Source organism: Eurytemora carolleeae, unplaced genomic scaffold, assembly GCF_000591075.1.
Source record: "Eurytemora carolleeae unplaced genomic scaffold, Eaff_2.0 scaffold921, whole genome shotgun sequence".
Classification (NCBI taxonomy): Eukaryota; Metazoa; Arthropoda; class Copepoda; order Calanoida; family Temoridae; genus Eurytemora; species Eurytemora carolleeae.
In genome coordinates, this window is record NW_019396834.1 from 36,791 (window position 1) to 63,560 (window position 26,770).

General features: G+C 30.7%; 1 protein-coding gene across 1 annotated transcript; it reads left to right on the forward strand.

The window, feature by feature from the left end:
- The first annotated feature begins 1,157 nt into the window (after positions 1-1,157).
- LOC111709200 (uncharacterized) lies at positions 1,158-14,919 on the forward strand. Its single transcript, XM_023482812.1, has 7 exons — positions 1,158-1,277; positions 6,052-6,108; positions 7,273-7,380; positions 9,581-9,643; positions 11,206-11,264; positions 14,305-14,397; positions 14,637-14,919. Exons 1-7 carry the CDS (start codon positions 1,158-1,160, stop codon positions 14,677-14,679), a joined length of 543 nt encoding a protein of 180 aa, XP_023338580.1. The 3' UTR covers positions 14,680-14,919.
- The last annotated feature ends 11,851 nt before the right edge of the window (positions 14,920-26,770 follow it).

Below are 26,770 nucleotides of genomic sequence, written 5' to 3' on the forward strand. Positions count from 1 at the left end.
TTTTAAATGCCTATAATTCAAGCTGGCAAAAAAAGCTAAATTATTGTAGATTGGATGAAAGGATGATATTTTTAATTTTTTTTATTTTAACAAAAATTCCCTTATTTACTTTCAGGAAATAAAAAATGATTATTCCTTTTTTTGATAAATAAATGGATTTTCTTTTTTCAAAATTAGCCAACATTTGACGTCAATGATGCAAAGCAAGAAAGATAAAAATGGAGATATCAAAAAACCAGAATCCGCTATTGTGTGATTATTTTTACAGTTTTGTAATAACATTTTTAAACGAAATATTCAAAAATAAATGTAAAAGAAGACATTTGCCTACCCTGTAATATAAACAAATTGTAATTTTTGTAGGGTTAAGTGTAATTTTTTTAGGGGTAAGACGCCCCGCCCCCAATCTTAAATCCTATAGCCGCCCTTGAATTACATAATGATTAATGGTATCTCAAAAAAAGATTATTTAGATACTAGAGTTATGATAATTAGATTTTTTTACATTTTTTTGGACATTTTCGAAATTTGAAAAATATTTCTGATCGATGGACTTTGTTTGTGTCACTGTTATGTGATTTCATAAGGGTTTTAATTGAGAAAAAAATCTAAAAACCTAGGGTTATATACCCCCAAACTTAAGGAATAAAATTATTGAATTCGATGGAAACTAGGTATAAGAACAATCGCTGCGAAATGTATAATAATGTATATAAGGGGAAGCAAATTTATTTATGTCAAATTGTTATATATTTTAATATATTTGGTGTATGTTATTCTTACATTTCAATAAATAAATGTGAAAGCAAATAAAAAGACGGGTTTTCTTTCACTTTTAGACTCAATATCAATTTTCAACCAAGCCAAACTTCTAATTTGGGTCCATTCATCGATCGGAAATATTATTTATATTTAGAAAATGTAAAACTATCGTAGACTGCTTTTTGGGGGAGGAACACCCTGCATATAATATATCTTGGATATAAGATAAAGTAGCCGTCAGATTTTAGGTTTTGATTTAGGATTTTGAAAATTTTCTTTTTTACGATGAAATATTGGTATTTCCAATTAACGTGTTATGGTGAATGCGCGCTGATATGAATGACGTATCTGGAGAATGAATGTCGGAGAAGAGTCGATTTCTCTTGGTATAACTCATGAGCCGTGGTTTCCCTGTTAAACCTCGGACCCGGAGTAAGAAGAGATATAAACCTGAAACCAACTCATATTCTCAGATTCAATTTACAGGCCATAGAACCAGCAATACAGCAGTACAGGTAATATTATGTACAATACAGCAGTACAGGTAATATTATGTACAATACAGCAGTACAGGTTATATTATGTACAATACAGCAGTACAGGTAATATTATGTACAATACAGCAGTACAGGTAATGTTATGTACAATACAGCAGTACAGGTAATATTATGTACAATACAGCAGTACAGGTAATATTATGTAAAGTACAGCAGTACAGGTAATATTATGTACAATACTGTATGTGGTTTCGTACTCAAACTCGCCTATTATTTACAATTTAAGAATATTAGACGCTTTAATTAAATCAGTTAATATAATATCCATAACATCACGTAAATAATTTGATGTTAACTGAGCACTTACCAATAAGACCACTGTACTGTATTGACCCGACTTGAAAATTTTATTGTTAAAAAATTAGTATTTAAAACAGCTCAATCCTTGTTGTTATAAGAGGTAAAATTTTACCTCAGGATATGAAAGTTAACTATTGGAATGATTATTTGGGGGGCGTCATAAAAAGTTTCCATTGATTTTCTGTTTAAAGTTTATCAACAGTTAACCCTCTTTTAATACTTTTACCTCAAAACTCCCAAACTAGCTCAAAATTATGTTTCTTAGCTGATAAGATTTGATAATAATTACAAACCCAATGGTTTCCAGAGTGTTTTTTTTTGAAGTAATTTTACCTTCCAGCTTTTTTCTTGTATAAGTTAAAACAAAACGCAGAATTTTTCATTTTTTTAGGACTTTTCAAAATTCGGTACCACGTGACTTCCACTAAATGTTTTGGCTCGATTAGCTCAGCCGTTTTGACGTTTGTAAGATTAAATCAAACCAATCAACAATGTTCTTTGTGTGGTATATGTAATGTATATCTACAATAAGTTATTGCTGAAGTATTTAGAAAAAAAAATATCAAATATTTATAAAAATATTCCGAAACATATCTGATGATTTTAAGACGCGTTGAAGTGGCACTGGCACTAAATAAAACATTAATGCTTAAATTACATTTTCAAAAACCAAATATCGATTTATATTTTGAGTCTGTATATGGAATTTCGTTAGCTTTTACGTCTTTAAAGATTAAAGTCTTTTTAGAATTCTGGAGTCTCATCCTTACACAACTTTCTCTTACTGCTTAAAATTGAAATACAGGGTTACCCAAACAGAATGAGACTCTAGAGACGACTGTACAGAATTTATATTGCCTCTTCCATACAATTTTAGATTTCTTGCAACTAGCAGCTAACTTGTTTATTTCTTTGGCAAATCATTAAATAATCCATATTAAAGAGTATAATCATTCCAGGCTGAAAACTTAATGAATCCGTAGGTTTGTCGTAATTTAAGAGTTTCCAGTTGTCTTTACAGTCCAGTCTTTTCTGGGTAACCCTGTACATAACAATTTTAATCTAAAATGAAAACTTTTAAATGGCGGATCTAAATAGAGAAAAGGTTTGTCATTATTTGAGTCATGCTCATGTAAAAGTATAGCATTCCCAGTCAAATTTGCAATTTCTGATTGCATGAATATCATAAAGTTCCTTCCCTGTGTATATTCATGTTGAATGGATTTGGAATGAAGAAAATGATTGCAATGAAAAGTGTACATTGAACCAAGGTTATAATGCAAGGAAAGTTATTTCAGAGTTGTACTCACTTTTTGTACTGCATTTAACTGTCTTTGGGCGGAAAAGTAAACACAAGATGGATGTCACAGCCTGACATGGAATCAATTTTCACAAAAATGCTCTATGAAATATTCTGGTCAGAGAAAAACTATTATGTGAATTTTCAAAATTATCACAATTAAATGCTATTAACCTCCTCGGATAATAAACGAACTCTGATGTATCTATTCTTGTTTACAAATTCCACCCAAAGAGAACTGGTTTCAATATGTACGCAGAGTATACACGACCGCAATTAACTTTCCTTGCATTAGAACCTTGCATTGAACATTGTACAAATGGAATATAATTTAATATAAAATACCGAACCGTAAAGTTGCGCGGATATTGGAATAACAAACAAAAAATCAAATTAAAGTTTTGATCTAGCTAGATTAGGCAGGCTTTAAACATGCACAACAGGGGCCACTGAAGCTACCCAAAGTTAACAATTTACCAAGAATAGCTGTACGACTTTGTCCTCTAAAGAAACTACTAATGTTACGCAAAAGACCCAAGAGTAGAATTGAAAATTTTTGTATTTGTGCATAAAATATGAATAATTAACTTTTTCTTTTTTAATCAAGGAATTGATATGTTTCTTGATGAGGTTTTCATGTGTGAGAAAATTGAGGGGGGAGAGATAAGCAAAGATATAAGCAAAGTCGGGGGGGGGGGCAATCCTGTGCAACCTCCCCCCAATCTCTGAAAAAGGTTTGTTTTGAATCAAAATATGCAATTTCATATAACAATTGTTCAAGGCCAGCTCTCTTTTTAAATTTCAAAACTCTAAGTTAAGGTGCTTCTGAAAGTAAAAAAAAAATAGCAAAAAATACGTCGTAAAAATATAAAATGTAAGATTAAAAAAAAAATTTGATATGAGAAAATGTGACATGTCTGAAGGTACTTTCTAGGGGTTTTCAAAAATAAAAATCTAAGACCACACAACACTATAAGAACATAAAAAAGGTTGTTAAAAATCCAAATCATTTTTTCATAAATGTACGGAAACTCCAGCGCGATGATTTCGATAAAAAAGCGCTGTATGTAAAAACTAAAAGGGGGATCAAAGATTTAAAATACACCCCCCCCCCCCTCTAGACTTTACATATACTGCAGTCGTGTACTACTTTCAAGATTAATGACAAAACTCTAAAATAAATCGAACCATGTTCTCAATTTCACAGACAATGGAGAATTTAAAGTGAAAAAATGCTATACGTAGAAATAATATGAATAAAACATTATTTACGTTTTTATGCAAGATTTATTAGACGTCATATTTAAAAAAAAATTATAAAATGGAAAAATCTGTAAATCATGCATTTTTTTGCGAACAAAATATTTTTAGAAACTTGAACCAAAACAGAAACTAATTTTCTTTCTCCGATTTGTTTTCAAATTTTCAAATTCAATTTTATATTTTCTTTAGAAGAAGCTTGTAATAAAATTTGGCAAAGTTCAGAATTGAATATCAATGGTAGAGCGGGTACTGTTAAGAGAAAAATGTCGTCTTTAATTGTTTAAGAAATTATTTCCCAAACACTATAATATTTCCTAAAATTCATAGATTTCAAAGATTTCATAGATTTCATTTCATAGATTACATAGACTTCTCAGACTGCCTAACTTTCACAGATTTCCAAGATTTCTAAGATTTCTTGGATATTTAAGACTTTTTTAAATTTCCCGGATTCAAAAAATTTCTTGGATTTCACAAAGGAATAAAAAAAAATTCTTAATTTTCATATTTATTTATGCAAGTATAATGTATATTTCTTGTATTTATTTCTTATATTCCTAAAATTAAATTTAAAATTAAAATTTCTTTGATTTCATTAAATGTCTTAGATTTCGTTAGATATTTGATTTGTAATATATTTTAAAGCTTTGTCAAACTTTTCATATTCAACTTAATTCATTTAAAGATTTTAATAAAAATATCTACACTGTCTAGAGCAATTTCTAACTATTTTTAACCAGACTTTTGAATTCTTTTGTCCTAAAAGAGATCCCCCTGTTGACACAAAAACTAGATACTTTTCCACAAACTCAAATTTCTTATCCCTATATTTTTGCATCCTGATGGGTTTAAAACTAGATTATTTGATCTATAACAAAACTCTAACAGTTAAAAATATATGTTCTACGAGATTGGGTTGCAAAGATATACTAAGATTAGAAAATCACTGTTTGTGACAAAAACTCATTTTCAGAAGATTTTTCATATAAGTATTTTATGCTTTCATTAAATGTCTTTATGAGAAAAGAACTTTTAGGATCTAGGAGAACACTCCTAAATGAGCTTGTTAAACATACTAGCTTGGGAATCCAGCTAGGCCTGGAGTTTTTCTATTTGAAAGTCAACCCACTAAATTTAGAATTTTTAAACCAAGATTTGAGAAAATTCTTTAGTTTTACCGAGTTCCCGAATCTAAATTGATCCAGGAATTCATGGAGTCTTGCTCGGACATCCAAACAAACAAACAGAGATGTCTACACATTTATATACACATTTTTGATTACCCTTTCTTGTTTGGAAACTAAATTTTTGCCGTAAAAGTAAACCCACTCAATTTAAAACTTTTAAACCAAGAAAATTTAAAATTTGTGGCAAACGTAATCAAACGCCAAGTTTCTACGTTTCAACGTGAAGACAGCTATTCCAAAAAAATCATTCAGATCAGAAAGGATCGTTTAGCATTCATTTTTTTTTCTTCCATGATATATTGAAGAAGTGGGGGTTTCGTTGCACCCTTCAAAGTTAAGGCTCTGTTTTGCTTAACAAAAGGAATTGAGTCTTTGGAACAAAATCAAATATTTAAACCACAATATCTTTAGAACTCGATGTTGTAAACCTTTGATATTTCAAACTCAGATGATTTGATCTAACAGAATTCATAGTTTGAAATATCTAAGGTATGCAACATTTGGTTCCAAAGATATAGTGATTAGAAAATCAGAGTTTGTGACAAAGACTCAATTCCTTTGACTCCGTATGTAATAATATGAACCCTCGTTGATTAACTACTAAAGAAATCTTATTACATGTATCATCAATATTTAATACATTTTTTGATTATATTTTGATTATATTTTGATTATTGTTTAGATAATGCGTATACCCTGTCTCTCAGTTATATTACTCTGTACTCTAGCTTCAGCCAAGGAACAAATCAGTAAAATTAAATAACAAACTGTTACAGTGAAAACCAGAAAACTCCTAAATAGGAAGACGTATTTTAGAATTAACTTATACATTTTAAAAGTCTAATAAGCACGAGAAACAGCAATTGTGTAGTGTAAACAGACCCATTTAACTAAACTAGTGATTAAATAAGTGTTTAGTAAACCTATTTGCTTGGTAATACCATCAAATACACTTAGTATTGATATACTGTCGTATTCCTTTTCCATTGTTTTTTGGTTATCACATATCGGGTGGTTTGTTCTTTGAAACCTACAATAGTGGATAAAGATCCTACATTTAATTCCAAAATAAAACAACGCCTAAACAATAACTCACAAGGATTGGAGTATCAATTTTGTCTGCAGAGATTTAAGTTTTAAAATTAATGAATAAATACTTAGATTCTCTATTAATTCTAATTTAGTTATCTACTCTTGAAACTTGTTTTTTTCTTTTTAAACAGTTTTAATCTTCAAAAATAAATCGTGAAACACCATCACGGATATAATCAAGATCTGCGGCAACACTAAGGAACTGATGTTGAAATTTCCTTTAAAAAAAACATTTTCAAATTCACAAAAATGCCTTTTAAACCTTTATCTGATCAATATATATGGTGGAAATTATCCATGTTTTTCTAGATTCAAAAATGTTTAATTCTCAAAGAAAAAATGTTAAATATTAACGCTAACGTTAATGTTAAACAATCATATGGTTAAAGTGCTTTCATATCGTTAATATGGTCCAGTGAAAACTCCTTAAAATTTTTTTTTAATGTTAATAATTACGTTTGCACCATGCTTTCTATTTTGTTGTGCATCTCATGAAATCAAAATTAAAAATAAACAAATGTATAAAAGATTATAACAAAATGTATACGGTATTAAATGTGCTGTAACTATTGTTTAAAAAATTTACTTATCTGAAACAGCTGTAAGAATTTTGAAAGCCATGATTTCAAAAATTTCGAAAAAATTTCGTAATGATGTTAAAAATAATATTCATATAATCAAGGGGCCTCTCCAAACTGTAGATTTTAGGGTATAGAAATAATGTAGATTTAGAAAATGTGAACTGGTTACCCAGCCCCCAATTAGCCTTCTGAAGGTTAGCCCTTCATATACTGATTGCATAATGGATAAGGGATGGCGGGATGGGGACCCTTCCAAGTGGGCCCCGAGATATCTAACCTACAGGCCCATCTATCCCAGCTATGGACCAACTATGGAGGGTATTGGTCGCCAGAAAATGGTAAGTAAACATAATGAAAAGTATAATTTATATAAACTGTAAAAATGAAGGTTTTATTATGATTATTATTTGTTCAATAGAACAGTGCGAATACAGAGCAAAGCTAGATTAAAAAAGGAGAGAGAAGAGATTTTTCAAAGCTCAGGGTTTTTTTTTCCGGGGGGGGGGGCTGAATTGGAAATGATTTATTTGTTGATTTTTACAAAGATCTGAGATGTATGATCTATTTCAAAATTGTATGCTCGATAAGTTTACTCTATCAACCAACCCGGTTTTCAAAACGATAGGTAAATTGTTTTTAAAAATCGTTTTCGTTCACATCTTTGGGCTGATAAACAATTTTGTATAATGATTCTTTAGAACACCTTTAAAGAGACTATAAAAGAAAAATGAAAGGGGTTTAGACTGAAACCTGAGAATTTTAAGAGTTGATCGAGACTTGCAAGAGTTATAATTACAGACGGAGACACATGACAATAATACTGCACTGCCATTGGTTGGAGTTCTGATCATGTGATACAGACGTATTGATTATATTATGAAATGAAGAATATTGAACGAATGAAATGAAGAATATTGGACGAAAGGCTCTGTTCTTGTTCTGTAAATAAGATTTTTTTGTTTAAAAACCTAAAATGGACAAAAAAAATTAACTTTTTTGTTTGCACCATGGCCTACCACGTCATTTTTATTACTTTACAGGAAAACAAAACCAAAAATCTGACAAAACATTAGAATTTAGTTTTTTAACGACTACCCTCAGTAAATAAATTGTCTGTCCTGTTGTAACATTGTATAATTTTTTTCTTCAGTACACACGGTAATTATTCTATAAATGTTCGTAAACACATAGATTTACAAATGCAGCAAAATTGACGTATTTTCTTGTAAAATGTTTCTAAAATGCACTTTAGAAAAGTTAAATAAAAAGCTACAAATGATCCTGAAGACAAGTCAGAAAATTACACACAATCAATGAACGTCATCTTATAGTCAGTAGTGTTTTATCAGTAATTGACTAGATTGACTCACAATTATTCAATCAATGAACGTCATCTTATAGTCAGTAGTGTTTTATCAGTAATTGACTAGATTGAATCACAATTATTCAATCAATGAACGTCATCTTATAGTCAGTAGTGTTTTATCAGTAATTGACTAGATTGACTCACTATTATTCAATCAATGAACGTCATCTTATAATCAGTAGTGTTTTATCAGTAATTGACTAGATTGACTCACAATTATTCAATCAATGAACGTCATCTCATAATCAGTAGTGTTTTATCAGTAATTGACTAGATTGACTCACAATTATTCAATCCGTGGAATATTTTCCCACGCTCGTTGGGGAATGGATATCAAATTCAATCACGTCAAACGTTGTACTATAAAATGCAGAAAGATCGAAATGTTTTCAATCAAAAAGCTAAAAGAGCTACGAGGTCACAAAGTCGCATACATTTGACTTTTCTTCTGTTTAGTTTGAAGTGCAGAAACGAAAACTTTCAAGGATGAAAAAAATTGCGACTAAAATGCGAGAAAACAGTTTTCTTAGAATTTAATAAAAATATTTAATTATATCTCTGTTACTGCAGTCACGCAAAAAGAGATTCCGAATTATTAGATGGGGTTTATATTAAACATAAACACTGACACGTAGGCAATATAAATATCCCATGGGATTACACCAGACAGAGATGTATATGTAATTGTTTTTTTTTCTTTCTTTAAAACTGTAAATATGGATAATATATAAAGTATTATATATTAGCATGCAATTTTCAGATTATGATGATTAACCATATGAACAATTTAATGAATTGCATGAGATCTAGGTTTTATGTATCATTATAAAACTATAAAAGGTTTGTTAATCAATTAGAAACCTACAAAATCTACATTCTGTGTAAATTGTTCCGACAGCGGAACTTTTGTGCTGGAGTATCCTTCTGCAATTTTGAACTTTTGATCTCAATATCCAATGTTGGCACTTTGACTCCAAGATTCACAACAAAAAAGTTCTGATTTCAGGAATTGTTTTAAATACAAAACCGTTAAATCCTGATATCAAAATATCTAATTGGGATATTTTTGTGTGGTAAGCCAAAGCAGTGTTGTCAACAGGCCTCTACGTACGAATAGGAAAAAAAACAAATCAAATTTTCAATAAAAATAAAAATAAAAAATTTCTGTTTAGTCTGAGTTTGGAGGCAAAAGTGCTAAAGGGTTCTTTGGTACAATGGGTAGTGTCTTCAAACGGGTAAATATAGAAATATTTGATCTAACTAAAATCCACAATTTATGTTGAATACTTTTCTTAGAACTATTTCCCAAGTGACAATATTCTAAGGGGATTTTGCATTTTAAACATTCATAGACTGTCCGGGACGTACACAAAGGAATTTGTCCAAGTGGGCTTTACCGACTTTGAAATAACAGGAGGGGGTAAGTCAGCGTCGTTAAAGACTGAATCTCCATGGCTCAAAGTTTTTACTTCTTCAGCACCCATCCCTGTATACGCCTCACTACAGAAATTTTCTAAGTTAACCTTTGGTTACAGGCCAATTGAGAGTAATCATTTGAGGGGAAAGTTCGGAAAATGTGCATTTTGGTAAAAGCTGCATTGCTAAACGGAAATCAGATATTTTGTGTTGTAAATATCTAGGACATGTATTGATCTATACTTTATGCAGACCTTTGGATTAATTTAATTCCTTTTCGATATCTCTTGGTGAAAATTCTTTTTTAGCGCGTTTATTCTCAAATTTAAAATCAAAAACAAACGTTTCAAGATTAGGGATAATCCAGGAACAAAAGTTCCGACTGCTGATTGCATTAACAAGTCGAAATGATGTCAATCAAAACTTTCCATTAAGTCCTAGATAGATTTATTAATTTAATTTATCGTTTATTACTTTTTTCAATTTTATCTAATATTTTTTTCTAGCGAAACAGATTTTTGGCTTCAATAGAAAAAAGGGACAAATTAAAGTTAAAATAAAAGATGGCTTAGAAGTGCAATTCATATTGGTTTATTCAGAAATGTTATTTTAATTTACTTAATCCATAGATGATTGGGATTATTCACAATAAACTACAAGACGTTTAATAAAGGGAAGGGGGGGGGGATTAATATCTTTGCCCCATCCCCCATAGTTTTCAAATGCATTTAGGAGGGGGATGCCGTATGGGAGGGTGGGATGGGTGATGGTGGGGTGTGTGGCGAGGGGGGGGCTAGAAGGGGGAGGTACCAGTTGCCTCTCACCCTGAACTAACCACAGAGAGAAGCATCCTGTTTCTTTTATTTGAAATTAAACGTTTTTTCGTCTATATTTCAACAATATTTAAACTTACAGATTTGTTTATTTTATACTTTTTCATTCAAAATGTATATGCAATAAACAAAAAATTATTTAAGAAGAAAGGCTATAAAGTTATGTATAAGGGGTCAAATTGTGATCGGAAGTCACAGCTTTATGAAATATTGACAGAACCGTTAAATCCACGTGCGCTAAAGATATGAATGGGATGGATGGTAGAAGCAAGGGGTAAGAGTAATGAAAGGGAAGAGAAATGTTGGGGATGGGCATTAATGGAGAGTAGAAACGTTTTCAATATTTTATTAACAAGGTTAAACCTTACATAATGCCTCAAGTTTATTGTTTAACTATAGGGTTCATCATGAAACCAAATATTTAATAAACTACAAGAATTATATGTTTCATATTACATTTTTTACTAATTAAGATATACATATCAGAAATGTTTTATGATCAATATTCTTAATTTATTTTCTATTTTCTATTTTCTATTTTGTTCCAGGAAAGGTTCCCCCGGCAGCCCGAGGCTTGTGTTCCTGAAGGAGGAATCTGTCTTTACAGGTATTTACAAAAGGAATTGAGTTTTTGCCACAAACTCTTACTTTGAAATATCAACGGTTCCATTTGATTTTTTGAAACCCGTGTTGGGCATAGATTATTCAATATTTTCGGGAAATATTTGTTTCTAGACTTCTAGGATGCTCCACGCCCATCTTCTAATTCAACTTTTAATTGTGGCTCTATCTGTGAGCATCTTTTCTTTGTACAATAAAAAAGTTCGCGGATTAAATAAGATTTTTTGCGCATTTTCAAAATTTTACAAAAATCAAATTCTGTTGAACACAAATTTGTGTAATTTTGAGCATTCATAAACCCATCCTAGGGTCATGTGAGGTCCCACACAAAATTTGGGTTGGGCCCCATTGGTTCAACCGTTTTGACGTTTATTTTATACAAACAGACAAACAGACAGACAGACAAGCAAAATAAATATACGCTAAGTTCACTGCGTAGAGTTCACACTGTACGCTATCGTATAACTCCCGTTTTCAGACAATAAGAACACCATTTTAGATACAGGGTGTCCCACGAAACATGACAGTTGGTATAAATAGTTTAGAATGTCTTCTTCCATAATTTGATAAGTTTTTAATACGAAAGACAATAATAAAAATATTATTTAGGAGTCATATTATAGTAAAATTAATTTCAAAGTAAAATATACTAGAGCAAAAGATTTTTTAAACGAAATAAACCTCAAACAGCCTTTAATATCTAATATAGTGTATGGAAGACGACATTCAAAACTATTTATCAACTGTCATGTTTCGTGGGACACCCTGTATATATATCAAATAGGAAGCACACGGAACTCTCTGCTGTTGTGATGATCAGTCAAATGTTTAAATGTTTAAAGGTTTAAATGTTTAAAGGTTTAAAGGTTTAAAGGTTTAAAGGATACAGTTTAAATTAATTATTTCACTCTGTAAATATGTTGAGGACCACTTAATATTGTGCTTACCTTCTCCTTCTCTTCTAAACATTGAAAAAAATGTAGTAAACTTGAACACATCAATACATATACATTTCTAATATATAACTTAGTTGTGCCTCCGCTATTTTACATATAATAGTAATTTTTTTCTCCAGAAAAAGCTTAATTGCGCAACATTTATTTCCAGTTTTTATTCCTCAGTTACATCATCAACAAAATATGATGTACTCAGCACTTTTTCTACCATTTACAATATAATAATTTGATTATTGTGATGAAGAACACAAAGAACCAATCTACATCTTTTCTAAACGCATATTCTATAAATGATTATTATACTTATATGTTAACCCCAAAAAGGTTCTGTATTATTAGATGAAAAGGTTTTTACTTCATTTTTAATTTAATAAGTTTTCTAAATTGCGAATTAATATTCATTGCTGTGCATTTTTTCTTTCTCGCCACTTTTCTGATAAAAGTTTTAACTTTTATCTAAAGCTCTAAATTAAGTCACTATTTTCTTCGCTCTCTCAAAAAAAAATTTCTGAATTAGCGCCTTTTTATCAATATTTATTGTCGACAATTTTTCTGTGCAAAATTTTAACTTGACTGTACTGAACCTATCATGTGAGCTATCGCAAAAAATGTAGACCCGACTGTGTAGGTCCGATCTAATGTAGGGCCGATCTAGTGTAGGCCCGACTGTGAAGGCCCGAATGGTTCAGCCCTTTTGACATCTATTGTATACTAGCTGATGTGCCCGGCGTTGCCCGGGGACTAAAAAATTTTTTAATTAAAAAACAAATCTAATTTTTTGAGCCTATGATATTGTTACCCCTTGGGTACCCATGGGTTTTATAAAAAATGTTAGTCCATTCGGTTCTACCGTTTGGCCAGCTTTTTTTATGCTCCAATGGCCAAAAAATAATCCTCGAAACTAGTTTTCTCTCAAAATCAAAAGTTCAGAAAGGCAAAAAGAAAATTCTATATTTTCAGTTCTGGTCTATAATTTTTTAGGAAAAGTTCTTTAAATCCTCAAGTTTCTTTCTTCTTAATTCATTCGAAGTTCATAATTATATACACTGTTCAGTCGAAAACTGAGGAGCCATTGAAAAACAAAGTGTTCCTAAAAATTAGACCAAAACTGAAAGTTGCGAATTTCTAATTACAATATTGCGAATTTTCTGTGATTCTGCGATCCAATCTTTATAAAAAGCAATTGTTTTCCTCATCTGTGAATCCAAAGAGTTTTGTAAAATTGTGAACAATTTAAACTATCCCTCTCCTCCCTCCCCAATCCCTCTCTCCTTATGTTAAGTTAGTGAACAGAGGCCAACATTTTTGATTAAGTTTTAATTAATGTTAGGATCAAGCGTCTTAGTAGTGCTTACAGAAAATTGGAATAAAGTCTGATTAAGTCTAATTAACTATAAGTTAATATTCTGAATCTGAGTGTGATTCTGTGAAACTCTTTTTTCTCTGTTTAATCCGAATACTAATAATGTTAATCTCCACAGGATTATCTTTAATCTCCATAATTTTTAATGAATTCTATATAAAGTATATTTACTGAAAACAGGAAAAATATAATTTTTAAACGCAGCTAGCTTTTTAAACCACAAGAACCAACAAACGATGATTTTTGAATGACCGGCCTTAAATTCATTAAATCTGACAATCTGACGAATTCCCTATATCCTCAATGAGAGAATTTATTAACTGAGCTTAGACCATTCCTGTGGTTCTACCGAGTTTCCCAATCAAAGTCTGAGGAAAATCGGTAAATGGGTTTATGGGTTAACCCTATCCATGTGGGCTACAGCTTAACCTCCTAATAGGTATACTTTATATTGACATGCCACTCTATAAATATATTTACTTTAGATTGACATAACACTACACTATACTCCCATCTTGATGAAATCTGTTTGACACAAACACTGCATTTTTTCATTTGCCATCAATTCTGGATCAAAATGAACGTATATTTTTACACACAATCACTCAGTTTTCCAAAAGAAACGTCAGATACAGAATATGTCACTCATGTTTCCAAATAAGGAGAAAAAATAATAAAAATCCGGAATTGAATAATATTCTATCTAGGGGAGGTATGAGAGGAGCCTCGGTTAAATTGAATTGTTGTGAAGATACAACCTGCTGGTTTGTTGGTAAATCCTTTAACTGTGTAGCAGACAGGTAATTAAATAAATAATCTTTAAAAATAAATATCTAAATGGAACAGACTAATTTTTTCAATTTTTATTCTTGAAATGTGTCTAATTCTACCAATTCCTTTCATTGTCTCTGAAGCCCGAATCCGTAAGTCTAATTCTTGATCAGATAAAGATTAAAGGACATCCAACTCTGCAAAAATGAAAAGTCACTTAACAGTATGCCCACAATCCCTTTCAGAAATTATTAAACCCTTTTTTTAGTGTTTTTGAGGAAGAGGAAGCTAAAGAGATTTTGGAGTATTAGAAAACGCATTTTCATCAAGAACTTTTTTCATAAATCGGAACTATATTTAATGTTTTTTTTTCTTCTTCATGTTTTCAAGTATACGCTACATTTAAAAAAAATATTGAAATCTTTTTATTCAAATCTTAAGATTTAAAACGTTATAATGTGCGAGGTAAACACATTTTAGACTAAGAAAAATCAATAGTTTTTAAAATAACACAAAATCATTAAAAACAAGAAATTCAAGAAATATGTTAATAAACATGAAAATAAAAATATATAATAGATAGATATAATGCATATTCCGTGCAGTGTTAGAATCTTCGTATTAAATCTTGTAAATGTTAAACAAATTAGATCTATAACTCCTACCAATATATTTATTAGACTTATTCCCATCAATGAATTTCATCATAATATTTAGCTGTATATTTCATTCATAATAAATCATTCTCTCTTCGTGTGATTTCATATATTTTTCATTTTTTACTTTTTTTCAAATTGGACTAGACGTTATTTTTAGTCACCTCCCAATTCCTCTTTGATTAGGTCAAGGTACTAATGCAAGGACAGTTAATTGCAGTTGCGTATACTCTGCGTACATATTGAAACCAGTTCTCTCTGGGCGGAAATTGTAAACAAGAATAGATGCACCAGTGTTCGTTTAGTATCCGAGGAAGTTAAAAGCATTTAATTTTGATAATTTTTAAAAGTCACATAATAGTTTCCTATGACCATAATATTTCATAGATAATTTTTGTGAAAATTGATTTCATGTCAGGCTGTGACATCCGTCTTGTGTTTACTTTTCCGCCCAGAGACAGTACACTGCAGTACAAAAAATGCGTACAACTCTGAACTAACTTTCCTTGCATTAGTACCTTGGATCAGGTAAAGTATCTACTTGCAACCACTGCAAACTAACCAGGAGGAGAAGGTATAATCGAATTGACATTACTGGTACAACTTTGTAAGCTTGTTGCTCCTCTAGCTCTAATTTTACGCAAAAATTTTAGAAAGATGAATTTATTCTATTACATATTAGCAATTTCAAGCATTTTTGTTTTTCTCAATAGCTTCTTATAATAAGTATCATTATTCAAAACGTATAAAATTCAATCCTTCGTGAAAGGAATTGAGTCTTAGCAACAAATCCCAATTTTCTAATACCTATATATCTACAACCAAATTATGTAAATCTAAGATATTTCAAATTTTGATTATTTGATATAACAGAAGTCAAAGTTTGAAATATCTAAGGTCTACAACGTTGGGTTATTAAGATATAGGGATTTAAAAACCAGAATTTGTGGCAAAGACTCAACTCCTTTACTTTAGATTGACGTGCCACTCTAAAAATGTATTTACGTTGGATTGACGTGCAACTCTAAAAATTTATTTACTTTGGATTGACGTGCCACTCTATAAATATATTTACTTTAGATTGACGTGCCACTCTAAAAATGTATTTACTTTGGATTGACGTGCTACTCTATAAATATATTTACTTTAGATTGACGTGCCACTCTATAAATGTATTTACTTTAGATTGACGTGCCACTCTATAAATATATTTACTTTAGATTGACATGCCACTCTAAAAATGTATTTACGTTGGAGTGACGTGCCACTCTAAAAATGTAAGCTCACTTGAAATTACGTTTACAATTTACTGTCCCAATATGCAATAATTTGTTTCCGCACAAAATATTGTAGATTTCCGCACAAAATATTGTAGGTTTCCGCACAAAATATTGCAGGTTTCCGCACAAAACATTGTAGATTTCCGAACAAAATATTGTAGATTTCCGCACAAAATATTGCAGGTTTCCGCACAAAATATTGTTGGTTTCCGCACAAAACATTGCAGGTTTCCACTCAAAATATTGTAGGTTTCCGCACAAAATATTGTAGATTTCCGAACAAAATATTGTAGGTTTCTACACAAAATATTGTATATATCCATACAAAATATTGTAGGTTTCCGCACAAAATATTTTAGGTTTCCGCACAAAATATTGCAGGTTTCCGCACAAATATTGCAGGTTTCCGCACAAAATATTGTAGATTTCCGAACAAAATATTGTAGGTTTCCGCACAAAATATTGTAGGTTTCCGAACAAAATATTGTAGGTTTCTACACAAAATATTGTATATATCCATACAAAATATTGTAGGTTTCCGCACAAAATATTTTAGGTTTCCGCACAAAATATTGCAGGTTTCCGCACAAATATTGCAGGTTTCCGCACAAAATATTGTAGATTTCCGAACAAAATATTGTAGGTTTCCGCACAAAATATTGTAGGTTTCCAAACAAACATTGTAGGTTTCTGCACAAAATATTGTAGGTTTCCAAACAAACATTGTAGGTTTCCGCACAAAATATTGTAGGTTTCTACACAAAATATTGTATATTTCGACGCACAAAATATTTTAGGTTTCCGCACAAAATATTGTAGGTTTCCAAACAAACATTGTAGGTTTCCGCACAAAATATTGTAGGTTTCCAAACAAACATTGTAGGTTTCCGCACAAAATATTGTAGGTTTCTACACAAAATATTGTATATTTCGACGCACAAAATGTTGTAGGTTTCCGCACAAAATATTGCAGGTTTCCGCACAAATTATTTTAGGTTTCCGCAAAAAAAATGTTATTGCTAAATTTTGCGTTACCTTTAAATGTTATTTACAATTTTCAAATTGTCTTAGATATTCCACGCTTTTTGACCTTTTTCGCTTTTTTCGCTTTTTTCGCTTTTTTCGCTTTTTTCGCTTTTGAATATCATGATTTTTAACATTTTGAAAGCGATTCTATGAAAAAAGTATTACTTCATCATACACAATCGTAATTAATTTTGCACATTGCAAAATTGAAAATAGAAGTTATCTATTGAGTTTCATGTTACATTTACAAAATTCTTTTCTCTTGAGTTTAGAAAAGTTTAAAAGGATTGTAAATTGAATGTCAAAACATTAACCCTGCAGAGTATAGATATCGGTTTTAAGAGAATCCCAGTAAACTTGCGTTGAGGTTAAAACTATATATATGAAGTAACAAACCATTGAAAACAAATACCACAAAAAACTGTTAGATAATGTTTGAAAGCAAAACTAATCTAAAATGAGTAAAGGAAAAGTCTTAGGATGCAAGAATCTTAAATTGATAATATATCCATACTTGGCTTTTAAAGCCCGTTTATAATAAGAACTTTTTCTGTTACCGTTGCTCTTTAAGCTCTTTGTAAATCGTATTTCGCTAATTTTTCTAATTCTGCGCATTTAAAAAATTGAAAATAGATGTCTAACTCTTTTATCTCTAACCATCTACAAACATGAGGAGCGTGCATGCCGCGAAACACGTTTGGGTGGCTGTGATTACCAATTAAGGACTTCTGCACTCCCCACCCTCGTCCGACTTCTGCACTCCCCACCCTCGTCCGACGATTTTTTTTAAATTGAAACAAACAATAAATTTATTAAAGTTAAAAAAGTTATTATAACAAGGATAAATCATCTTTAACCAGTCGAAGCATTAATGGTACTGTTATGGAATCAGGCATGCATGCTCTACAAATAGATTATCAAATTACGTTTAAAGCAAACACTCGATATTTGCTAGCTATACATCAGTTTTTATAAGACGTCAAAATAAAAATTCTATAAAAGTCTTATAAAGAAACCTGATGATGTAGCACTGCACTAATATCAGTGAGAAATTATAATTAGCTAAGCAAATATTTCTCTTTGGTTTTCTATTAGATTGAGTATATTTGGTTTATTTCAACATGTTTTTCTTTCTGATAAAACAATTATTGAAAATATGTACAAACTAGCTTGGGAACCCAGCTTTACCAGGAAACAGTAACTTTATATCAACCAAAAAGATTAAAACAGTCAGCTTACAGTAATGGTCCCCGGCAGCTCTTCTCCTTGATGAAGGAGAAGTGAAAGAGCTGATTCTGAATTTTCCTGGAAATTGTGGGCTACAGCTTAACCTCCTAATAGGTATACCTCCACCATGAACTTGTAGTTTGGCAACTAACAAAACTTTCTAGAGTTTTAGGGTTATATTGAATATTTTTCAAACAGATTCTTGTCATTTTTAATTCAGTTCTGGAACATTCTTAGCTTTGCGATTGATTGATTGTTTTTTTCACGTAGACTTCTATGAAAGACTAAACGCGACATCCCTCTCTAGTAAAATTTATGTAAGTTTGCTTATATGATTTATATATTTATTTCATAAACCCTGGTGTTTAAATGGAATGGAAAAAAAAGAATAATGATAAATATTAAATGAATTATAAGTCATGAATATTTATATTATGATGTTACAAATGCGAGCTTATGCTAATGCTAAACAAATCCGGTGTAATTGAAAAATAAAAGATTTCCAGTTTCCAACTAGATCTTTTGATATATTCCTGTTAATTAATATTTATTTTTACTGTCCATCTTCTGCAATTTAAACAGTAAAAAATTACTTTTAACGGAGTACAGCTGTATTGATCCTTTTTATTTTTTACTTTCTTTTTTCATTCTAGAAGCTAGGTGACAACATTATATCGGAGGCCTTTAAATATTATTTGGAGACTGAACGAAATTGTGATAGAAAACATCTTTATCTCAACCCAGACATGAAGACATAATTTATATATTCTAAAAATACCATGAAGGAGATAATGAATTATTATAGTGGTCTCCGACAGAATAAAATAAGTCTCGGCTTCGAATGAATCAAGAAAAGCCTTTGTTGAAAAATTGGGTTTCTGTTGAAAACAATGGGGGTGTGCGAAAAAGCAGGATCAGATGAAAAGTTCTGGGTTGTCAAGTAAAAATAACAACAATTTCCAAAGACATTATAAAGGAAATGGGGTTGGCCTCAGATGAAAAAGGGTCTCCAGTGGATCTAAATTCTACAATGATTTTTATTTCTGACCATACGATCCAGTTTATATTTCTGTTGTAGGATTTACATTGTCAATTATTATTTTATATGTTCTGTGTGTCATTCAACTGTTTCTATTTTTCAATTATTGCATTTCAGGAATTTAAATGGATTTAAAGTTTCAAAGAAATTCAATAAAAATGTCGCAAACAACTCACAGAGACCTTTAATATCTAAAGTTTTATCTGCAGTACATAAAGAAATAACAATAAGGAATTGAGTATGCTTTGGGTTTAGAAACAAATCTTTCATTCATAAATTACTCTTCTCAATGCTAGCATTATGTATGTATTTATACTATATGGTATATGTATATACCTATAGTTAGGAAAATAACACCTTATAATAATAATAAAAGAAACCTCGAATTATTCCTCAGAGACTGATTTCCCTCAAGAAAATGTCCTCTGCTTTCAAGTGTTTTCATTTGTTTTTCATGCGGCGGAAACTTAAGAAAATATTCATGAACAAAGCTGCGTTTTGAAAGACCACATTTTCAATTTTTGTGGAGAAAGTAAAACAGTCTGAACGGAATATTTAAAATGAACATAGAACTTAAATTGGAAGGAATGGCTGGACTGGTCAGTGGTTAACATAAATTTATTTTTTGAAAATTCACCAAAAATATTTTGAAAATTCCGCAAAATTATTTTTCTTTTTTATAGTTTCGAAATTTGCGAAAAATTAAGTTTCTATCTCCTCTGAATACAAGAATGATAAAGTTAATTTGATTGTTTATTATAAAAACAAATGAAAATAACAAAGAATAAATGTATTTTATGGATTCTTCAGGGACTCTAACTTAACATATATGTTATATTTAACTAAAAGGGACCGTACAACTACAAGCGTAATTCCACGTGACCCTCCATGCAAAGATGACAAAGAACGGAACCCTTTAAAGTATGATCTGCTCAGGTATGAATTAGTTACAGCAATGTTTCTTATTTAGATTATTTATTGTGGTTTCTCTGCAAAACTATTGTGACGTGCGCTTGCACAAGTTCAGGAATTGTCAGAATTAAACACTTTGGTAATCCATTTTTACTTAAAATTACACTTAAAGTCCCTTTAAATTACACTTACAGTCACTTTAAATTACACTTACAGTCCCTTTAAATTACACTTACAGTCTCTTTAAAAATAGCATTCTACACTTTTACAAAATGCGATTCTTTATTCCAATTGGATTTTTTACATTCTTTTTAAAATAGGAATTTGAATGTGAAGCTTATGAACAGTAAATACAATAAAGACGACTTTTTTATTTAAGTTTTGATTTATAACAAGCTTTTTTAGAATTACAAGTTTATAAATAAACAAAAAGAATCTTTCAATTGACAGCTTTTCTTTGATTTCATAGTTATGTGTATAACGTTTGTATGCTTGGTGGAAATCAAAATTGAAATCGAAAGTTCTCTTCATTGTATTGATATATACGTCGATGACTGTACAAAATTTCAGAGCTGGAGCTGTTTGAGTGAACGATTTGAAGGATTTAGTCATTTTCATTCTTTTCTCGCGGAAAGACCAGCCAAACCATATAAAAAAATGTATTCATTAAAATGAATAAGAAAAGTACAAAAAATGTTGGTTTTTATACTCTGGATTTTATACTCTGGTTTTTATACTCTGGTTTTTATACTCTAGTTTTTATACTCTGGTTTTTATACTCTGGTTTTTATACTCTGGTTTTTATACTCTGGATTTTATACTCTGGTTTTTATACTCTGGTTTTTATACTCGGGTTTTTATACTCTGGTTTTTATACTCTGGTTTTTATACTCGGGTTTTTATACTCTAGTTTTTATACTCTGGATTTTATACTCTAGTTTTTATACTCTGGATTTTATACTCTAGTTTTATACTCTGGTTTTTATATTCTGGTTTTTATACTCTGGATTTAATACTCTGGTTTTTATACGCTAGTTTTTATACTCTGGATTTTATACTCTAGTTTTTATACTCGGTTTGCCCTTTTTTTACTATTTTATCAATAACTTAGTTTGAAGGTTAGGCACGGTATAATGATATTGTTTTTATCAATATTACTTTAAAAAAATACTTCCCCTCAAAAGATGGAAGGGGGGGGGCGCATACTCTCAGTTTTCCAGGAGAAGGGGTTGTTCCCTAGTCCTCCTAATATTTCGCCTGTAAAATTTAATCAGAATTTGATCTTAGATTCTCCAGTACTTATCTCAAACTCGAAATTCTTTTGAAATCCAAATGAAAAAACGCAAACCTTGAGATTTTCTGATTTCAATAATATTGGGTTTCAAGTATATTAACCCTATTCCGATTGACCTTTTATGAGGATTTTAAAAAGTTCAAGAAGTACGTCGGAAAAATGTTCAAAATTAAATATTGTTACTTTTGACAAATATTAACATGTGAGCCATGGTTTTACATTGACGATGAAAAAGTCTAAAAAGACAACTCTGTAGATTTAAATAATTTAAAGGTTGTTGAATGATGAACCAAAACACGATAATTAAATTCAAATTGAAGAATGCGAAATTCCGAATGAGTCTAGCCTTGGTTACACTTCTTTAAAATCTGTTTCGCTCTTACTCACTTATGCTTTTCAGTAGCCCTTTACATCAACATTTCAGCACTTATTCGAAGCACTTGTTAGCTTTAATTTTTAAGACGTAATTAGTAAAATTCTCCTCGATTTTTGCTTGAGAGCTTGCAACCTTTAAAGGACAGTGAGCACAACAGAGCTAGTATACTCTTATCTTATCTTATCTTATCTTATGTATTTGAAAATACATTGCCCAAGAAAAAAAAGAATCAAATAGCAAATGTGGCAAATCTAAGAAAAAGGGAAAATGGACTTTAACCCAATTCCGACTGACTCTGAAACCCCCTTATATTTCTTTCTTGTGATACAAATATAACATTTGATACATTTTTTAAAGCAAATGTAAATTTGCAAAAATCTAAATATTTATTGCGAAATATAGCTATTAGGCAAAAAGTATGCAACAAAACTAAAATGTCGCAAAATATGAAAAATTATACATTTTTAAAAAGCCCGAGACCCAATAAATTCAAATATGCAAAAATATTTGTAAAATTTTCAAAACCTAAATGTGTATTAAAAAAATAAAATGTGCAAATTCCACTTAAAAGCGTCTGTGCAAAAATTTACGCAAAGTTTCGTTTGCAGAAATTCTGCAATCTGCTTCCTTTCGCTATAAACTTTCCAAAGGGCTAAAAAATGTTGAAATCCAAGACTGAAAGTAGGTCTAAATATAGATTTAGCCTGGTAAAGGAAAAATAAGGCATTCAGGCAACCCCTAAAGTGAGGGGCATGATATATTAGTTAAAAAAATCCAAAAATTTCAACAGCCTCAGACCAATACTCCTTGAGTTATCGCAAAAAAATCAACTTAGAATTGTTAAGCCAGGCTAAGAGTTCTGAGTTCTCACATGTTTGAGGCAAATCGATTAAGAGGTTCCTGAGTATATATAGTCGGACAAACAAACGAGGGGAGGAAGGCCAGCCACAACAACTTCTCGTCCGAGACACATTTTCCTCATTTTCTCGTCCGAACCAACTCAAAATCCTCGTCCTTCGTTTATTATGTGTTGAAAAGTTTCTAATTCTTGAAGATAAAACTAATTTGAACAAATCTGACCACGGTAAGGCATAAAATATGGATAGACTAAAGTATTGCAATGATTAAATTATGTTTGAAACTTTAGAGACATGAGAACTAAGTCAAACTTTAGTTAGGTAAAACTGAAAACGCTTCTGCCACCGTAATGGCCAACCTTCGCGATATGAAATAAATAGCAAAATATTTGGCATACCTCTGCATATCATTTTCCCCATGGAACCACCCGGAAAAAATCTATGGTTTTCACTCTAATTAAGAAAAAAAGATAAAAGTTCTATAACCTCGGACTTATTTGCGGCATTCTACACCAGGAATATCTGAAAATGCGCGTAAAAAAGGTGAACATTTTTAAGGACATAGAGCTCGAAAACTTCAATTCAATTGAAACTGTTTTTACCGATTTACTAAAATTCAAAATTTAATTTATGCCATAACGTGGCCCGATTCTTATAAAAAAGTTTTATCTTGGAGGACTAGACACTTTTAAAAAATAATATTGGAATGACTAGGATTTAGAGGTGGCTCGGACGAGAAAATTAGGAGAATGAGGCTCGGACTTGAACTTGTTGTGGCTGGCCTTCCCCCCTCAACAAACAAACAAGACTTTTGAATAAAATGAATAAAATTAGAATAAGGATTATACACTATTTCGACGCTCTGCTTTATATTAAAGAGACTGTTCGCGAAAAAATGAAAGGGGGTATAGGCTGATATTGAATTGAATATTTTACTTCTATCTATTGCACCAATGAGGAGAAAATGGTTAAAAACGACTCCGACTGAACAGCGCAGAACCTATACAAATTCAAGGAGTTGCAGGAATGCACCGAATTGTTTGTAAGTTCTAAATGATTAGTTTTAAATCTAATAGAATTATATATGGTGTGCGTAAAATAATGTAACTCCGTAGTCCGTGGATTTGTATGGGTTCTGCGCTCTTCGGTACATATGACCAGGAGTTGTTATTAACCATTTTCTCCTCTTAGACTCAAGAGAATAATCTCTGTTCTGTTCATAGACGCAACACTAAAATTAGTAGCTATAGCGTCATCGAATTCTAACTCTAATTCTAACTCGATAATAGCCTAAATACCCCCTTTTATTCTTCGCAAACACTCCCTTTAAAGATATAAGTTCTTCTCTTGACTATTCTGTTTTTCTAAAGAAAAGAAAAATTTTGATCAAACAATTTTTGCAAAATATATAATTTTTCTATTAACCAATATAAACTTTAAGAATGTAAAAATAACACTTTAGCAAACTTAGACTTTAGATTTCATTCATTGGTAAATATTATAGATATTATTTCCAATAATATGAAGTATCAACTATTAAGTTAAAGATACTTTAAAAGAAATAGTAAAAAAGTTTTGCTCGATAACATTTTATATCTTTAAACATTTGAACTGCATAAACATATATATCTTTGTATTATACATTAATCTTTGTTAGTTTGTCAGATCTTAACTCATGAACCCCTTTACTAATTTGCCTATAATTTGTATTGCATGGAACTCAGTAGAACTGGGTTTACTTTTATAGAGGAAGTTAATCTTCCAGGCAACGTTGGGTTCCCAAGCTAGAAATTAATTGTTACAATAATCCATTTATCTTCTTTAATTCTAGTGCGAAATTTTCTTTAAAATTTGAAGATGCTAGGCAGGTGTTATTAAGATCTTTGTAGAACGGGGTTTTACATTTTTTTTGCAGATTCTTTCATCAGAGATGGAAGTCAATTATTACGAACTAACTCAGGAAGTGAATTATTACGAACTAACTCAGGAAGTGAATTATTACGAACTAACTCAGGAAGTGAATTATTACGAACTAACTCAGGAAGTGAATTATTACGAACTAACTCAGGAAGTGAATTATTACGAACTAACTCAGGAAGTGAATTATTACGAACTAACTCAGGAAGTGAATTATTACGAACTAACTCAGGAAGTGAATTATTACGAACTAACTCAGGAAGTGAATTATTACGAACTAACTCAGGAAGTGAATTATTACGAACTAACTCAGGAAGTGAATTATTACGAACTAACTCAGGAAGTGAATTATTACGAACTAACTNAAAATGCATAACAAAGTTGACAGGCTTTCTTTATTCTGGAAGATTAGATCTTATATCTTTATACAACTTTGCAAACTTTACTTTTAATCCTCATGTTTAGTAGTTTACATATAGATAATTTATTTTTTAAAATTTTAATAGGGATGGGCAATATCCAGATTCATTTTACAGGAACTTTTTATGTTTTTAGACTTTTAAAAGGTATTACGACAATATGAGAAGGTTCCAACATTTTAAAACTTTATTCTGTAGAAGTTTGCCAAACATGCAAATTTGTTACCCTCGAAGAAAATATAAGGCAAAAACAATAGTTTTGGGGTTTTTAAAAAGATAGTTTTTATTTTGATTTTGCCTTATGTTTTCACCTAGGACAACAAATTTGCATGTTGGATAATAGTAAACTTCTACAGAAGACAATTTCAAACCGTTGAACCCGTAAATCTTTTAAAAGTTCAAAAGTATTAAAATTTATGTAAAACGAATCTAGCAATTGCCCATCGCTATATTTAAACCTACAGGATTAACCACAAAGAATAGGAGTTAAGAACAGATTAAAACTCAACAATCTTGAAATCGCATCGGCCTTTGGGGTACCTTGTAACTTAATTAGTCACATGAAAAAAAACACCCTGAACCTTTTGCAGTTAATATCTTAATCTTTAACAAAATGAAGTGCAGCTCTAAGGTAGAAACATTTTACATACCATAAGAGTAATTTTCTGTTTTGAGCACTTAAAACACTCACTTTTAATGCCTATTTCATAGCTGGATAGCTAACGAGTAACTACTTCTGTTTAATAGCTAGATATGCTAACTAGCAACTAATATAAATGTTTAATATTTAGATAGCTTACTAGTAACTACTTCTGTTTAATAGCTAGATAGCTAACTAGTAACTACTTTGCTTTGCACGAAAGTACAACTGCCTTAAACTGCTTCAATTCTAAACAAACGCTTTTATATATAAGTTTTTTAATCTGGAAGAAGATATTTGCATGAACGAACTTAATAACAAATTAAATGAACGATAGTTTTTTTTTCTAAATTTTATATAGTGTAAGATATTCAACTGTTTTGACATGTGTTAATTAGGAACGAAACTTTATACCCAACACATATAAATTGCAATAAATAGCATTATACTCTAACCTCTCTATTGTAATTATTAAAATCCTAAACAAACTTCAATTTGTTTAACCAAAGAATAAATACAAGATTATTAGTTAAAACATGTTAAAAACAGAATATACATATAAATAATGGAATATCGGTTAAATATGGAGATTAACAGTAACTATTTGTATTATTTACAATACTACTGAACAGTTGACTTCTGATTCTCTGTAGTCGCATTCTATACTTAGCATCTATCAGGACTAAGGTCTTGGATTTTACTGGCGTTATTAAATCTATTGTATCATCATAGATTATACACCTTTCGTCTCTCATTGGT

Coding starts and splice junctions, on each gene's coding strand:
- LOC111709200 (XM_023482812.1), top strand. CDS start 1,158: ATGAGCCGTGGTTTCCCTGTTAAACCTCGGACCCGGAGTAAGAAGAGA. Junction 6,109..7,272: donor GTACTCTAGCTTCAGCCAAG/GAACAAATCAGT, acceptor ATAATGGATAAG/GGATGGCGGGATGGGGACCC. Junction 11,265..14,304: donor GGAGGAATCTGTCTTTACAG/GTATTTACAAAA, acceptor TATTCTATCTAG/GGGAGGTATGAGAGGAGCCT.